The sequence below is a fragment of the Aythya ferina genome, assembly GCF_964211825.1.
Source record: "Aythya ferina genome assembly, chromosome: 5".
Lineage (NCBI taxonomy): Eukaryota > Metazoa > Chordata > Aves > Anseriformes > Anatidae > Aythya > Aythya ferina.
The window spans coordinates 45,069,199-45,087,177 of NC_140301.1; the positions used below are offsets into that span (position 1 = coordinate 45,069,199).

Genomic DNA, 17,979 nt, shown 5'->3' on the forward strand with positions numbered 1-17,979 from the left:
CTCTCTTTTCTTAGGAAAAAGATGATAAAACCCACCTGGACACAGTGACAGAAAGTTTGCAGAAGTCTAAACACAGGATATAATTAGTGGAACCTGCTCTGCCTGGTCCAGCATGCAGAACAGCATTGCTGTGGCTGCGTAGTTTGTGTAGCTCAAAATGCAACTGCACTTGGCTTTTGTTTTGTAATGGTCAGTTAAACAAGGTGGAAGAGACTGGGGCTTCTGCTCAGCAGGGCCAATTCTGATCTGATCTTTCCATATTTCTTGCCTGTAAGTGGTTTCAAACAGAATGTGAAAGGTGACATTTCTATTACCATCCGTTAATGTATCTTAATGGTAGTGAAAGGATCCTAAGGCTGCTGTTTTCGATGTATCAATTTGGTTCTGCTCTGGTCAATGAGAATCCAGCTTCTGAGTTCAGGAGGAGAGCTGGATTCTGTCTCCTTATTTGTCTTGTCCCCAGATAGCTCAGCAGGATCTCTGTGATGATGTAAGCTTTGTTATGTCAGACTGCATAAACATACACTAAGCCATAAATCTGAAGTACTTAAAACCTTGCAATGCTAAGAAAGTAAACACAGTCTGCAGCTTTGCAAATGAGGGAGTCACTGTGTGAAAGAGGTGGTTGTAGAAGGCAAACTTGAGATCCAGAAGGGTCTGGTACCTTCACTGCTGGTGGGCAAGACTAGATAAGGAATTAGAACATATCCGAACCATTAAAGGATTGATTGATAGAGAGACAGATATATTTATATATATTAGTGCTGGTTCCTTTAATTCAGAGTGAATTCTTCCTAGAGCCTGTTGTGGAATACACGCATGACAGTGACCAGCCACACGCACATGAGGAGTCCAAGAATATTTTGCCACCTTTGTTCCACCTGGATCTAGGAAGGAGGTCTCTGGGAACTAGATGCTCCTCCCAGCAGGCCTCCGAGTGTTTGAAAGGAATTGTAAAAAGTTAAAGAAGCACCTGCTTTCCCCTGCAGTCACTCCTTTGGGCTGCTTTGAAAAGAACTTGGTAGTGTTTCTTCCTGTTACTGATTCATTCTTGTGTCAGGAACTGCTCCACTTCAGATGGGGAGTATGGAGGAATCGCTGTTAAGCCTGCAAGCAGATCCATTTAATGGACTGGGAGCTCTTACTCCGTGCTTCTGTGCTATAAATCCTTGAAACCTGCTCCACTGGTGACAGATGGTCTGGTTCAGGATTAATGAAACCAAATATCTGTGCCACTGCATCAAACACAGCTGAGGAAACTGGCATCAGATCCTCAACCAGAGAAAAACGTCCATGCTACCCTACTTTCTCCCATGGAAATTTTGCTTAGGAAGGGAGGGGAAAAAAAGACTTGGCCATTTGTCTGGGATTTCAGGGCAGTGAGCAGCCTTCCCAGAGCAATCCTTTGCAGCAAGCTGCCTTCTCCCTGGAAGTGTGGACAAATGGCTATTGTAAACAGGACTGTCTGGAGCAGCAAGGGTGAGTGTCCTCCAGTGCTCTGCACCCCAGGGAGCTCGGGGTGCATTGTAACACCAGTCAGCTGTCATCAGCACAGTGGTACCTGGTTGGTTTGCGTTGGATGTGCTTGTCAGTGTGCACGTGGCAGTGTTTCAGGGTTCCCCAGATGGAAATGCTGTAGCTGGCCATGACAGCGCCTGTCTGCTTCAGTGGGGCTCTGGGTAGCTTCAGGGCTAGAGAGGTTCAGTAGGCTGTTGTCACAGAACCAGCGTGCATAGAGACAATGCATCTACACAGTAAACATACCCAGTAAATTAATATTTTTAATTGCTGTTACATACAGAAGAAATGAGGAAAAAATACATTCCAAACAAAGAATTAAAATAGTAAAATCAGCACAAAAATGTGTTAAGAAAAGATCCCAGATCAAGTGGCCGTACTGCACATGGTGACCTTTACAATCACGGTAAAGGAAATAAGTGCTGGAGACTTTCAGACGTGGCAAAAAGCTGACTCCCCCAGGGAGAGCAGCTGCTTCAGTCACATCTTTCAGTACACTCTCTCTGGAATGTGTGGGAGAGGGGCCGGAGTGAGAGGCTTGCAGGGGTACAAGACATGGATTTAGTGCTCAGGACAGACCAGTGAGTGCTGCAGTCTCAGCCAGGCAGAACTACTGCTTAGCCAATGGCATTTGCTTTTTCTTTCCTTGGTGGTTGTTTTTTGTTTGGTTGTGGTTTTTTGTTTTTGTTTGCTTGTTTGTTTGTTTTGGTTGGCTTGTTGATTTGGTTCCATTGTTTTCAAATTCATTCTTTTAAAAAGGTTTCTGCTAGCCCGACCCTGCCCACACTGTAGGCCTGGAGCAAGGCTTCCAGGGTAAAGTAGGAGCAAGGTCTGGCCCAGCAGAAGCCTGCAAGAGAAAGGTCTAGATCCATGTGTTTGTACTGATTCAGCACCCTCACCCAACAGGCTGGATTTGGTTTCTTGATTTTCAGCTGTCAGGAAAAGATTTATTTTATTTCCTGTTGCTCTGTCTTTTAACTGATCCAAACAGGCCCAGGCGTTGCTCCCACTGCAATCTTGGCTGCTTGGCCCCTGCATCCCTCTGGTATGAGGCTGGCTGCAAGGGTCTGCAGTTGGCCTTGTGCTTCAGCCTTGCTGTTGAGCTCTCACACCACTCCAGTAGCTCATCCTACAGCAGCGTAGTGTCACCACGAAAACAATACAAGCCATAGAAATTTTGGCATTCCTGCCAACTGGCCACCTTTTTTCATTTGTGGTCTACCTAGAGTCATGTATTTTTATTCTTTACAATAAGAGCAAAAATAAAATAACATTAAGAAAATGTCCTCCAAACTAAGAAAACTAGAACCCATCATACATTTTAAAGAAACAATAAAAATTTGCATTGTGTTTGCTTCTGAGTTCATATTAAGATAAGATTTAACTGCAGCTGCTTCAGAATTATGGTCCATTTCACATGTACACAGCTCACGCTCCTTGGTGAGTAATTCCTTGCCTTCATTTGTGTTTGTACAGCAGCTAGTGGTACCAGAAACAAGTAGTTTGTAGCTGTGGTCCAGATTTGAAATCAGTGAACTGTGGCATTTTTATAGTCATCGAGAACATGGTGATGGCTTAGAGCTGTATTTCTAGATCTACTTTTGTTCTGAACCCTCGGACTGATGGTACAAGCACTTCTTTCACTGCAGAACCTGCTACTTCTTTGATTCAGGTGAAAAGGAAATAATTAAAATAATTCAAGAAGGATGTGTCGACCTTATTGATTCCAGCAAGGCCTTCCCTCTCTGCTGATTTTAAAGCCAGTAAACTTACAATCACAGGAATTAATCATCCCTTTTTAAGTTGTCCCTTGAAACCGAGCTGACCTTCCGCAGGATGAAGGTTGAACAGAATGACTTTGTTTTCTGTTCCAGTCTTTCCAACAGCCATCACAGACTATAAGAGCACTGTGTTTTGACTGGATTAGATTTATTCTAGCTAGGGGATGTCAGGGATAAGACTAGACTGCAAAATTTGGATACACAGTTCACATCTAAGAATTTGGTTGAGGCTTTTAGAAGAACCAAAAACCGTTTGCAGAACTGAGATTAGAGTTCAGACTTCTAAGCCAAACCCGCCTCAGAGTTCAAGTGTATCTGAGCCCATCCTGTTAGACAGTATGAATAAATATTTTTCAATTGCTTTCCATCTGATGCAAACCAAAAAGGCAGTCACACATTCTATGCTTTAAGAAAAGTCCTGCAGAGGCCTAAAAGCATTTTTAACACTACAGTACATTAATACTTGGGACATATAGCACTTTACATCTTCAAAGTGCTGTATGAGCATTAATCCTTACAGCATCCTTGTGAGGTAGGCAAGTGCTAATATTCCCATTTTAGAAATGGGATGAGAACAGACACAGGGGTCTTGGTCCCCTGCTGTTGTAACCTGGCAGAGAGCGCTGATTCTCATACACTCAGCCTATTTACACCAGATGAGGACCTGGCCCCCAAAAATTTAAGTGACTTACCCAAGGCCACAAAAGGAGCGAGCATGGATAAAAGGCAGGAGAAGTACCTGGGAGGAACATGATTATGCTGCCTCTGCTTAAAAGAGCCCCTGTCTGTATCCAGAATCCAAGCAGAGAGAACAAGGCACCTGCCACTGAGCTTTGCAGTTGCTGTTTGCTTTGATCTGCTTCTTCCAGAACAGCTCCCAAATTACCATGACAGCAAGATGAAAACTTACAGGTGTCAGCGTCAAACTATGGCACAAGAAAACTTAAAAGAATCACTAACAAATTTGCAGTTTGTCCTGGGAATTTTAAATACATATGTATAAATATATCTATTGTCTCCATTGAATACAACATGAAATATTCAGCAATCTATTTAAAAGCCACATTAGAGTAATTCTCAAACCAATCAGCCTTACAGGTGCCTCAATATGGAGGAGTAAGAAGCTAGGTATTAAGCACAAATACTTTTTTTTTTTTTTTTTTTGGCAGCGGAGGAGTAAAGCCTTTAATATCCTATGGCTTTGTTCTACTCAGCCTGCCATTTCTAAACCACCTTCACCCTGTTGACATCAGTGCAACTGGCACAGCCCAGTAGCATTACTAGCATTTAAAAACTTGCTGCAATTAGCATTGCTTCTTGGACTCATTGGGAGTTGTGTGTGAGCAAAGACAAGGAGGATGTACCTACAGAGAGAGATGTACAGCTGAAATATATTCTCTGCATTTCCAATTAAAGATCCAACAGATCTTTGAGTGGGTGATAACTACAGTGTAATAGAAGAGAACAAAAGTAATTGCACAATGTGTTTAGCCTCAAGTGACGTAGATGGGAATTGCAAAGCAACCTTTGAGTACAGCATCATGTAAAGAACACCTCTGTACTTTGCAAGCACCAGAGCTGATACTTCTGGGGCCAGAAACACTGCATTACTGGGGTGCTTCATTCCCCCTGTAACGTCCCTGGGCTAAAAAGCAGGTGCTACTCAGAGATTGTACCCCCAAAAAGAAGAGAAGAATAGCTTAAACCTTTCACTTTTACAAAGCAGAGAGACAGCAGGAAGGTCTGATGCTGCCATAGACAGTCACGTCCTTCACACTTCTTGTTTGCTCCTTTTCATAGTGAAGACTGGCCTTGCTGAGGTTAAGGGAAGAGTTTTAATCCCGTGAAAAGGCATTTAACAGCCTGAGAGCAACTGCTTAGTGTTTCTCAGGGTTTCTGAAACTCAGAACTGTGTCAAGTAAGTGTCCACATCAGCTCATCTCCTCCCAGCAGGAAAGACACCCTCCAGGAAAGTGGTCTCACGCAAGTAATATGGATTAAAAGCAGAGAATGCATGGTAGGAGAGAGATTTTGAAGATTAAAAGCCTTCACTGGCAGATCTCTGAGCCAACTAAGACTTTCCCAGACTTTGTATGCTGAGGGCTTGGCCTCATGTTCCTGGGCAAGCTGACGCTGTTGCTTCACTGGGATGGAGCCAGCATGGCTGGCCAGGATATGTCCCAGCCAGCCCCTGCTGGGTGAGGGGATGATGAAGCGGGCAGCAGCCCACTTGGGCTACGCATGCTTCTGCTGCCCTAACTAGTGTCACCTGCAGGCCTCTGCAACCAGAAACTGCACTTCTGACAGTCAGTGGGTTAGAGAGAGCAGGTCTACTAATGACACTTAAAAGATCCTTTTGCAAGTTTCCACAGAACCTAGAAGTGGAATAGGAGAGCAAAGAAAGCCAAGATGGAAAAGCAACCAGAAAAGCAACTCAGTTATCTTCAGAAAAGGGAAGATGGCTCATTTCCAGAGGGAAAGAAAGTGGTAATGGCTCAGATTGAAATTCTAACTTTTAAATCACAGAATGGCTGAGGTTGGAAGAGACCCCTGGAGGTCACCAGGGAAGCTCAGGGTGCACGGACCTTCTCTGAATAACTGCTGGATCAAGTGTGCTGGACTGACCCAGACTGAAAAGTGCTCTTTGTTTATATGCTGGGAGAATGGTGTGGTTCACCTCAAATGCTTAGATTTCCTCTTAGCTTGGTCAGTCTGTTGCAGTAACAGATTTTCAAATAGTCAAGCTTAGTAACAGAGGGTGACATCCGCAAAGAGCTACACTACAGGGTTCAAGCTGCGGCCAGGAGATAAGCAATGTTGATGAATGAAGATGTTTTATGGCTCTAAATTCTTTTGCTGTTTACTCCAGGCAGGCCCCCATACACCAGTGAATGAATACTGACAGTATTACACAACAGCATTAAAGGGAAGAGATTACACCAGACTGTGCTATTTACAATGCTTTCCCTCTCAACAATGCAGCTGACCTCTCTGATCTCTCTCTGAAAAGCAGCAGATGATTCCACGGGGTCAGGATGGTTAACCTAGATTTTTGTAATACTGGTTGCATTGGCACCAATGCAGAAGTCATGGGGGGGGCAATGCCTGTTCTGTACCCAGTCCCAACAGACAAGGCTGGGGAGGAACAGGAGCCCCACTTAGCACCTCTCAGCACCAAGGGAGAAGCTAGCAGGGTCAGTAACATTTCCTCAGCTGCCCCCTGGCCCCTCTGCCCTCCCTGCAAAGAATTCCTGCTCTGCCACCTGTGCCAGAGACTCAGTGCCAGGCTTTTGCCAGGAATGGTCTGGGCACGCAAGGTATGGCAACCATGGTACTTTTCATCCCACGAGGACAATCTGGAAGGCTGCCCATCCTGTTTGCTCTGCCCGTACAAGATTGTGCAAGGGGTTATTAGGACCTGCGTGGATTTGAGTCACGTGCATGCAGTCTGTTTTGGTTGTCCCTGTTTGGCCACAGGTTTGAAGAGGTGCTAGAACCCTTCGCTATCTCCTTAGCATGCCCAGATGCATTCATTGTGTCTTAAAAACAAGCCACTGGAGGAGCATCTCAGCTCACAGGAGCAGCCCTGGAACGGACAGAAGGGAAGACCACATTTAAGAGAGTTTCAAACAGCAACACAGCTTGCTGTCAGATATCCCAAATAACAGGAAAAAATGCACATACGATCACAAATCAATCTGGTGTTAAAGGAAAAAAAAACAAAAAAAACAGGGCAACCTCTTTCTATATCTTTTTAAGAGAGTAAAGACAGAAGTAATGTTGCTTCAGCAGATGGGCAGACAAACCAAGTGAAGAAATTTGGGTCAGAACGAAACAGGCTTTCCCAGCCCTGATGGCTCTCACATTGTCACTAATCTGTGCTTCCTTCAAGAAGGAAGAGGCAGGCACTTTGAACACACAGGGCTGTGCTTTTCATAACACTGCTGAAAAGGGGCTTTCCAAAAACAAGTGGTGCAAAGCTGATCATGTACCACCAGCTGGCAAAGCACAACAACAATCTACAAAATCAGGGCCCTGACTAGCCATTTAAGGCATGGGAAATGCTCACACAGAGATGCAGAAGAGATGCTGCAAGCAGCAGGATCGTTAAACTTAATGAGTATATGGAATGTTATCTGTCAGAATACTGGGAAAGAAAGATGTAAAGGCTTAGATTCCTATCTGCTGTACTAGAGATAAATAGGAAGCATCCTCCAAGTCCTGCTGTAAAAATCAAAATTCTTCATGTGCCCATGACAACTCAGCTGTCGCTGGTGGCTGCTGACACCACGCATTTGCACACACATGGTGGGGCAGAATGCCCTGGCCTACCTACCTAGACATCCCTGAAATCCCACCAAGCTCCAAGTTCTGCCATATGTATTGACATCAACTGGTGTCCACAGACCTGCTCTGAAGCAGCAATCAGCCGCGATCAAAGCACACAGCACTTCATCTCAGTGCATCTCCTGCTCTGTGCTCTCTGCCTGGTGTTTTGCTTTCATTCTGGTTCTGCTAAGGGCTGCCCCACATGCTGCTGTTCACTCCAAAGCTCAGCCCTCATCTGAAATTGCTGGTTTTGCTCTCGCTGCAGGCTTCCTTTCAGCAGAGGCTCAAATAGCTCCAGTTTGTGTACTGAGTTCATAATGCACAAAAACAGACTAACTTAAACGTTGGTTAAATTCATTTTACCTATGGCTTTAGCAGAGATCTGTGCCTGTCTGCCTCCTATTGAAAGCAAGTTTCCTAGCACAGTGAGTGGCCAAAGCTTCTTTCCGTTCTTTCCCTCCTAATTCCCAGACATTCAGCATCAGTTTCAAGACTAACAAGTAAAATGCAGTAGTACAGCACCTCCAAGGAGGAAAAGTTGGATGAGTAGCTACTGCAGGGACAGTCTAAGCTTTCTGACGTGGACTCCACACTGAAGTAAGCTATATTCAGAGAAAGCCATTGAAAATAAAGCCCCAAAGGTAATGCTTCAAAGAAGCAAAATCAACATCACCAATATGCCTAGAGAAATGGAGATCTCTCTCAGGGGTGAATGCAGCTACAGCACCTGAGATATAACCCACATTGTTCACAGACTGTTGGCACTCCACCTAGCTCCTCTTTTTGAAGTCCTCTTCATCTCTGCTCTCTACAGCTGACAATGCAATAAGCATTTGAGCTGCATAGTAAGTAGCCATGATGATGACACGCGAGTAGGGCACAGGAAAGCAGAACTTGTTAACTGCAATGGTCAGATCCGACACCATGAAAAGCATCGCGCCGATGCAAGCCGAGAGCTTGGTCCATGTCCAGAGGTCGTTGCACAGCTGCATGCCGGCGACTGCTCGCCAGCCCATGAAGCCGATCAAGGCGATGTAGACAGCTACCAGGTAGGTGAATGGGCCCGAGAGGTAGGAGTACAGGAAGGCATAACAGGAACTGCAAACAAGGCCCATCAAGAAGCCGGCCTTCAGGTCCAAAGGCTTCATGCCGAAGGCTGAGGAGTACAGGATGTGTGTGATGGCGAACATCAGCAGACCTAGAAAGAAGCATTGACAAAGCAAGGGTGACTTTCATCAGTGACTGGCAGTCAGTAGCAAAAGAAAACATGGCTATATTGGATGTGAAATATACAGCAACAACTACAGGCATAATGTCCTTCCTGTGTTACAACCCTTATTTGATTTAAGCAGGAACCCTACTGCACACTTGGGACCATTTTAATATAAATATCTGTGCATAGGAGATCAGCCTTAGCATCAGGCTTCTGCCCTAAGAAAATACCCCAGTGCATCTACAGCTGCAGCTGAGTATGACTGTTGTGGTGCAAGCCATTTATGCCAAGAGGCCAGGTGAACCAAGCTGCTGCAGAAGAAAAAAAGCTGTTTGCTTTTCAGATGTTCCTCCTCCCTGCTTTGGATGGAAGAGTGGGAGCAAGGCAGAGCAAAGATCATCCCCTCTAAATATCTGTCATCTGAAGCATTTCACTCCTAGGTCACGTGTGGAACAGGAAGGCTGGAATCAAAGCAGCATCTGAACAAGATGCGAGAAGATAGCGATCCCTCTGAATTCAGACATAAAATCTGACCGTATTTAGTCACAAACCCAAAGGCAAGGCACTCAGGGACTGAATCTGGCTTTTACTCCATCTCTGCCCATAGCTAGGAGAAACCTAAGCTGGAAAGGAGCAGCTGACATATTTCAGGGACTTATACCAACGTGATCTGCCAACAATGTTATGGCTGTTTGTAAGATTCAGAGGAACCTTAGCTGGAAACAATCAGTGAATATAAAATGCCAGCTTCTCTTTGAAGTGAAGCACCCCTGAGAAATCCCAGATGTGGTTACTGGAAGGTACAGCCCATGTGTTATTCACTCGCTACTAATCCAGTTGACAAAAGCTGTCACCATGTGTCAGTACAGCTGCTGACTGCTACTTGTCTTGCCAGTTGTACTTAGCAGGCCCCAAACTGAGTCCAGCTCCTCTGGTTCCCAAGCCTGTGTGTGGCACAGCTAAAGGCTGTTCCACTTCATCTGGGCAAGGTTGTTAGAGTGGCTGGATGTTTTCATGCAGCTCTAAACCATGAAACAGAGAAAAGGGTCTGGGAAACTGAGTCCTCCAGCAGGACGCTTGTTTACGTTTAAAGCACAACACTGTGGCATAAAGGGCAGCTGCTAAAACCTGCCACTGGCAGACATCTCTTCAATCTAATGCTTGCTGAGGCATCTTGAAGGGGAAGTGTCTCCCAGCCTTCAGGAAGGACCAGATAGATGTCTGCTGGGAGCTCAGCCACATTGAACAAGAGGGGAACCCACTGGAGGGAGAGAGCTAGTTGTGGGGTCTGGTCTGCAAGGTGAGAACATGGACAGTGTGAAGGGCAGTGCAAAGAAGGGCAAAGAGAAGGTGATGTTTCGCAGAGCTGTTACACATCATGAGCATAGCACTGAGGGAAAACAAGGAGGGATTTAGGACGAGCTGTTTATAGTGCAGGAAAGGTTAGAGCCATGGGGGTGGTAAGGAGGGGAAGGTTACTTCGCCCTAGCAGTGAGGAATGATTTTTCCTTCAATGGAATTATGTGGAGAGTGCTGGGATGGGAACTGAAGAATGTGTTGTCCTTCATGCAGGCAGCTGGCAGCGAGGGGGAGGAGAGGAAGACAGGATGCAGCAGCCAAGCAGAAGTCCAGAAAGGTAGGAGGGGTTTTGTGATACATGGTGAGGCTGGCTACAAACAAGTCAGCTCTCAGGTTTGCTCATTCGACATCCACAAATCAAGCTAGGAACTGGGGAAACCTGTGTCAGCTGTACAGGGAGGGGGGGTGCATTTCTCTTGCATTTCTCAGCCTTCGGCTCAGCCCTCTGAGCACACCAGACAGATCAGCCTTTTCCCTCTGTCCACTTCCTTCTTCTCTCTGCTTTATTCTGGGATACCTAGATGGAATCAGAGAGCCCAGGTTTCCTTCCCCCTCCCTGCTTCTTGAGTTCCCCTCACACTGGCAATGGGTCCTTTCTGCTGGTCCCCGTCTTCTTCACCAAATGCATAAATTGTTTGTAAGCGTCTGCTATTAAAGGATGTGGATGTTCACACTGTAAACTGTCTTCTAAATCCAGTAAGGCACTAGTCAGAAAATAGCTTGTTATTAGTGGATTGAAACAGCAAAAATGAAAGAAGTCAAGTGTGCCAGGAGTAAGTTCCCAGGCTCTCACTTCCCTATAAAATAATGAACAAATGTCCTTTTATAAACTCATTGTCTCAAAAGCTATTCATCTCAGCCCAGTTCCCAACCCTTCTTTCTGCCTGAAAGCCATAGAAGTACATTTTTGTCTAATAATTCCTCTTATTCCCCTGAAATTTGAAATTCCCACAAAGGATAATGTCAAAAGTTTCAATGTCGTCAGTTGTCAACAACAGCAGCCTGCTGTATTTTAAATCAGACAAAATACATTTTGCAGGCAAGGTGACAGAGTAAGTGGGGTGGTACACTTTATCTGCTGACAGCTGAAACGCAAATGTTAGCGCTTCAATACAGAAGGCAGTAGCTCAGATTAGGACAGACTGAGGCAGACAGGAGACAGCTAGGATCAAGGCAGAGATTTTCTAAATGGTCTAAGAGCTAAACAAACATTCTTCTTAAATCAAGAACAAAAATGGATCAAAACCCACAAAGCAATGCATCTCATTTGTGAAAAAAAAAAAAATCCAGCTTATTTGCAGATTAAAACACTTTAACTAGACACTGAATTGCTGTGACAAGTCAACCTTCCTCTAGCATTAAATCAGAGAGGGGACTCAAAGAAATCCCAGCTACGGGAACAGGGAACCTCTGCACAGCCTTTGTACAAAAACAGTCACGGTGAGAATTGGGTCTTGAATGTTTTCCAAGCCACAGCTCAAGAAGCAACTCCAGCAGGCAAAACAGAAGTACGGGCATTTGGGCCGAGGTGACTTGTGCTGAGCCAGGCACCCCTGTTAGGAGGAGGCCCATCGGTGGGAATGCCAGCACCCTCAGCACAGATGGGATGGTGCCCCGAGAAATGGATGGAGCTTCTCAGCAACATGGCCAAAGTTCAGCCAAATGGATCCAGTCCTCAGGGCCTAATCTACAGTCCAACAAAATCAGTAAGAGTTTTTACATGAACTTTTAAAGAGATCTGGATAAACCCTTGGGAAGCAGGATTAAAACCAGATTCAAAGCTTTTGGCATTTCATATCTGGCATTTCACATACTTTCCTCTCATAAAGAAAGCAAAGCTTGTGGGAATTCCAGAATTAAACTAAATACTGACCTTATAAAAGGGGTAAAAAATAAGACTTTAACTTTCAGAGCTGACAGCAGCACAAGTCAGAAAACTGGCCCCATCTCATCACATTTTCCAATGGGACAGTCACAGGTGGATGTTAAATAAGATCCCTGCTGGTGAAGTTGACTTCACAAACCCCACCAGTACAGTTAAGTGAAGGACTCAACTGCTGCTGATTTCTTGTGACAGTCCAAGGCCATGGGGAATGTTGCTGCAGGCAGACTCAGTGTGGCTTTAAATCATTAATCTAAATCATTATGTTCTAGTCTGCAAACAAGTGAAATAAAACAAGCTTGTTTTGCTCTGAGAGATGTGGATCTTTTTGTAGAGATGACAGGGTGTCATGGTAAGGTTTGCCCTCAATTCCCCATCATTTACATGTCTTGCAAAACCAGCTCCCATATTTTTACAACAGGCTGCATGATTCATGCTGATGAACCTGCAAGTAGGACAAGATTTCTGATGCTTTGGTTCCTAACATTCACTTAAACACCTCCAGCGGGCTACAGGCTTGTCTTTTAAAATTTAAAGATCTTCTCTATCTGTTCTCTACTGAAGATCTTTACACCATACATCTTATTTCTGCATCCTTACAGAGAAGGGCTGGCAGATCTCACTGCAGAGGGACAGCAGGTAGATACTTCCTGTAGCTTCATGGCAGCTGCTGAGTGCTGTAAGTTTTTGACTCTTCCCCGGACATTCTGCTCATGCCACTTTCCAACTCCTGCCAGCTGAGACGCTATGAGCACGTGCCAGGGAATCAAACTTGCACCAATTACCTCTATGACTCCAGGGCACCTCCAGATAAGCTCAAGAGACTCATCCATGATGTGACTCCTCTAACTGCAATGGATTTTAGTCTAGGGATGAGTGCCTCACACTACCAGGCACTTAAGCTGTACATGAATAAACAAAACACGTGGCCAGCAACTCATTACTAAATAAAGAGAGTAACAGCCAAGCACTGTGGCATCCCTTTAAGACTCACACTGCACTCACCATGAATGAAGTAGCCCTGCTCCTGCCAGATGAGAAAGGCATCTCCCACTGCTGAGAATATCAGTCCTGCTAGGATGCGGCTGGCACTCCGGTGTGCCACTAAGAAGTTAATTCCATGAGCCAGAAGGAAAACCCACAGGCAGAAAATGGGCAGACATTTGATTAGGGCACTGAACCAGGAGGGGCTGGAAGTTGGCAGCCAGAGGACAAAATAGACACAAGTTGCTTTGAAGAAGGGCACCAGTTTGGGGCCTTCACTCTTCACCTAAAAGGAAAAAAAAAAAAAAAAAAAAAGAAATTAATAGGACCATCAGAAGCATCAGTGGAATAAACTACAAACAGTCTGTCTCCTTCCTTTTGAAAGCTTCTCTTTTTTTGTATAACGTCAGCTAGCAGCATTTCTACCCCAGAAAAAGGCTGCTTGAACTTGACTAAAATCTTCAACCTAGACCTTTGTGAACTTCTGAAAACACTTCTTGGCTGCCAGGATGGGTTTTGTGTGGTGGAGATGGAGGGAATTTTAGATACCTCTTCTATTTATTTATTCTACTGAAAACATCTAGGCTATTAGTCAAACCTCACTGGTGGTCTTTGCACCTGTCTTGTACTTAGACTAACCCCTTTTGTACACCTCCTTTCCTGTAGCTGGGAAAATACTGCACTCCCCAGGAGTGTCCCAGCAGCAAACAAGCCAATGAAAGTGCTAATAATCCCTCCTGGCTTGGTATATCCTCTTGCTTAGCCAGTTGCAGATCACCTTGGGGATACAACATCTCTTCTAACCCGTTGTCTTTCCTGCCCCGTAGGCTCATGCCTGGAGCTTGCTGTCAGCATCACCCCGTGACTTCAAAGCCCATCACATCAGCCTCCAAGGTGGGGATATCACTTCCTCAGCTGACTACTAACACCATGAATCACGTGTTGCTTTGTTCTAGCATTACGCTAATAATACACTGTCCATATTGCAGGAAATGCTTTGACTCAGGTGTCTATTGTGTAAATACAGACAGAAAAATGCAGCATGAGCACTGCACTGTTCACAACAAAGACACAACAGAGACAGAGCAGAGAGCTACAGACTCTGCAAGCTGGGTCTGCTCTCACCAGCTGCTCAGCTGGGAGCACTCTGGACAGTCCTAATATATATACTGTGTTCACCTGCCCTGCTGTGCTTCTTCTGCCTTTTAATGCCACTGGGGAAAACCTCACATGAGAAACAAAACTCCTATTTTATTTTCTTCTGGAAAGCAGCTGAGGGCTAAAAAAAGGAGCAAAGGAAGAGACTGTGATTGCCTTATGCACCTGCAGTGTTTATGAGCTACGTCCAGGAATGTTGTAGGACGCCTGCTTCCTCCTGCAGCTAAGGCAGTGCAAAATCTGGGGTGCACAGGCTGCTGCAGGGGTTCACTCTCAATCTTACCATTTCTTTCATCGAGCAAGTTTTCAACCCTTAGTATCATGACGTCCTACTACTTGTGGCCAAAGCACAGAAGCCTCAAGAGGTCATGGGGAAAACTTAAAGGCATCAGAGCTGGGTTCACACTGCAGAGCCCATCACAATCTGAATATCCATGCTATGGTTGCTTATCTTATGCAAGGACTCCATGCTCCAGAAACCTGAAAAAGAACTGTTGGCCTTTTTTCCCAAATCACTTGGCCCTGTTTTGTGGGACTCCATTGCCATGACACAGAAACAGCGTCCATCTTCCTCTGATGCAGTGTATTTTGGTGCAGACACCTGGAATGGCTAGAGACTCTACTGCAAATGACTCCATGCGTACAGTGCTCAGTTAATAAAGCCTAAACTCATCAAAATTCAGCAGGTTTTACAGACATAAGTGAAAGGAATTGGATGAAGCTGGGAGGCAGAGGCAGTCGAGGGCATCTTCACATGCAGTGTCTAAAAAGGGAATGCGATCTCTGAAGCAGCAAGACCATAAATAAAGGGCATCCTGAGAAGACAGTGCTTTCAAAATTGTTCTCACATCTGATGGAAAGTTCCCCAGCATATCAGCAGTTTCTTAGCATCAAGGTATTTCATTATTCCTGTATACATTATTCATAGGCTATTGCCAACACAATTTTTAAACACTCCATTAAACAACCAGGCTACACAATTCACTCACAGAAGGACATCAGAAAGCCGTTAACTTTCTTGTATTACACGGGCAGCCCATCTTGAGTCCTCTACTTCGGTTGTCTAAATTAATCACCATTGACTACCTCTTGTCTGCATTTCTTGGGAGAATTCTGCCAGCAAATACCAAATGAACTTGAAGTAAAAGTCATGAAAGCCCATGTAGTCTCAAAGCACTGAGTGTGCTTGGGAACTATCAAGTAACACAGGGGGAAGAGTGGAGACAAACCTCCTCCTCCTTCAGACCCAGCACCCTTCCCTTCCAAGGTCACTGAGATAGTCCCCAGCTACCTCCACAGCCAGGGCCTGGCTCCAGCTCTGCCCCCTCCCCTCCTGTGAAATCTTTTTGCTAAAAATGTAGTTGATCACATTCATCCTCTTGCAGTTGCAGGCAACAGATGACAGCACTTCTGGCAGCATCTCCCCTACCCCGCCGGCTGTGGAGCATCCCTGCTACACCACAATGAGCCCGTGATCTCCAGTCAGGAAGACTAGCTCCCAAAGAGAAAGAGAAAAAGAATTTGCAGCTTCAACAGTGCTCCGGGTTCTTGTAACAGTGTCTGGTAAGGTACGTAACTTTGTATCACCGAAGACAGAAGTCTATGCTGAAAGACACCGTTCAAGTTCAGCTTTGTTGGCAAAGGACAGAGGCACTGTTGGAAGCATACAGGAGAGTATTTGGGTTAATAAACACAGGAAGTTTCATTTAATACCCCATATTAAAATAAAAACACCTGCTAGGATGTTACCATTACAGTCACAGCTTGCCCTCCCCTGTGCACATGCATGATGAGACAGGTTTTAATTACATTTGTCGTTTTCCCCAGGAACCTTGCCTTACTGAATGTAAGATATGCACTTGTGCAAAAAGATTATGTTTGCTTGGTAACCTTGAAATTATCATTTCCTACTATCTGAATGTGAATTTTCCAAGCCCAACCAGCATTATTTTAAAATAATGGTTTGTATTATTTCCACTCTAGTAACAATTAAGGAATTTTTCATGCATAAGGGTCAGATTCCAGTCTCAGTTACTCACTCCTAACTCTGGAATTTAGGGAGTTAGAGTCCTCACATAAGAATAACCTGATAGACCTAGAAGGGCTGCAGGCTTCTCAGCATTAACACTTTATTCCTTTACAACTTTTCTACGAGTATACTTCAAATTATGTTATTTCAAAACATGCCCTTGCCTATTACTGACTGCTGCGGCTCAGGGGAACCCCTGTGCTGGCTGTGACCAACACAAGTGCCCACGAGGGACACCATTTACAGAGAGGGAGGTCCCCATGCTGCTGAGGTCCACACAGCACATCCTGCTGGGATGGTGTGGTGCTCGAGGTGTTTGGGAGAAGTCCTCCAAGAAATGCTGAGGTGACTGAAGGGTGAGGCTGGGGGGTTTCCCTCTGTTCGGACATGTGGCTGGGACCTAGGAAGAGGGGATGGGACAATTTGCCATCTGGAGGACAAGTTACAGCTAGTATTAGGAGGCTGTGTACCAACATGAGTGGAGGCTGTGGCTTAAGGAAAGCCAAGCATATAATCCATGACTGGACTTGCCTGTACCTCAGGGAAGGGAACATTTTTGCTTGGCTGGGTGGGTAAATTGCATCAAACCACCCATCTCCTTTGCACTTGAGTCTCAGAGACAGAACTTGAGATGTGGCTGTGCTGTGGTGTTGGAAAATGAAGTACTTGCTGCAGGTGACAAGATCCTTTTTGTTAATGTATTTGAGTTTTATGGCTTTAAGCTGGGTTTCACCATTTTGTCATGAATGCTATTGCATTTTTCATACTTGTTTTCTTCTACTGCTAATTTACTTTCGGCTGACATGCAGTCCAGAAAACATCTTGAATACAATGACAAAACAATGTTTGCAAGTTTTGAATTTTTAAACCGTGCATAATTCAGGGCAATTTCTCAACTCCTATGATTACCAAGTTATTTAGAGTCTTTAAAAAATAGTTTAAATTGCTGTAAAGCCACTATGCCAGTCGTAGTGAAATTACAGTCAAACTACTATTTATAAATTATCTGCATCCAACCAACAAAACCCTCCACTCTGAGGAAGTTGTGTCTGGGCTCTCACCAAGAGGTGTACACCCATAATCTTCAAACAGAACCTGGCACTGGCACACACAGCTCTTTGGAGGTTTGGGCTTGGATACCCAGCTCCCTGCTAGGGAAGCATAGCTGTACAGTATTCCTTTTTGTTTTGTCCATTCTTACTCTGCTCCAGTTTGTAATATTGTTCATTTCCTTGTTGCTGTTATTCAGCATGACACATGATGCTATCACAAAGGTGCTCCAACCATGCTGTGGTTTGGTATTGCTGTAAGACTTCTTGAGAGGTGAGGCTAGCCGATGAGGAAATACAGCTACAGGAGAAGTGGCAGACCTGAAGAAGTGATGCTGGGTAATAAAGACAGGGAAAAAGTTCCCAGTGTGCAAAATATATACAGGATGTATATATATATATATATAGATAATGCCTGCAAGCAATATCTGCAAATTAGTTATTGATGACTCGCGGGGAGCCTGGGGATCCCTGCTGGGAGATCTCACAGCTCTCTGCTGTGCACTGGGAGATGCTAACGATTCGCGTCTGTATAAACCAATGTTCATGATGGTGTGCGACCTGGGGACCATCTATGCTGCTCCTCAGCAGTACAGATGGCCTGTGCTGACTGCTGCAGGCATGTAAACAAGCCAGAAAATTACAACCAGCTCCTCCATCCAAGAACAGGCTGCATC

At 44.9% G+C, this 17,979-nt stretch overlaps 2 protein-coding genes across 3 annotated transcripts in view; one reads left to right on the forward strand and one right to left on the reverse strand.

The window, feature by feature from the left end:
* The window catches only part of IGSF22 (immunoglobulin superfamily member 22), a gene marked incomplete at its 5' end in the record, with an annotated part of 81,673 nt that overhangs the window by 26,790 nt on the left and 36,904 nt on the right, over positions 1-17,979 (forward strand). The window contains 3 exon segments of the mRNA XM_084520314.1: positions 10,414-10,477; positions 13,894-15,119; positions 15,610-15,792.
* TMEM86A (transmembrane protein 86A) overlaps positions 1,764-17,979 on the reverse strand; it is a 28,556-nt gene continuing 12,340 nt past the window's right edge. For both annotated transcript variants that reach the window (XM_084520655.1, XM_084520654.1), the window contains exons 2-3: positions 13,088-13,352; positions 1,764-8,826 (exon numbers count right to left, since the gene is read on the reverse strand). In XM_084520655.1, the coding sequence (XP_084376781.1) occupies positions 8,399-8,826; positions 13,088-13,352 (693 nt within the window). In that variant the 3' untranslated portion in view covers positions 1,764-8,398. The remainder of the gene's footprint in view (positions 8,827-13,087; positions 13,353-17,979) is intronic.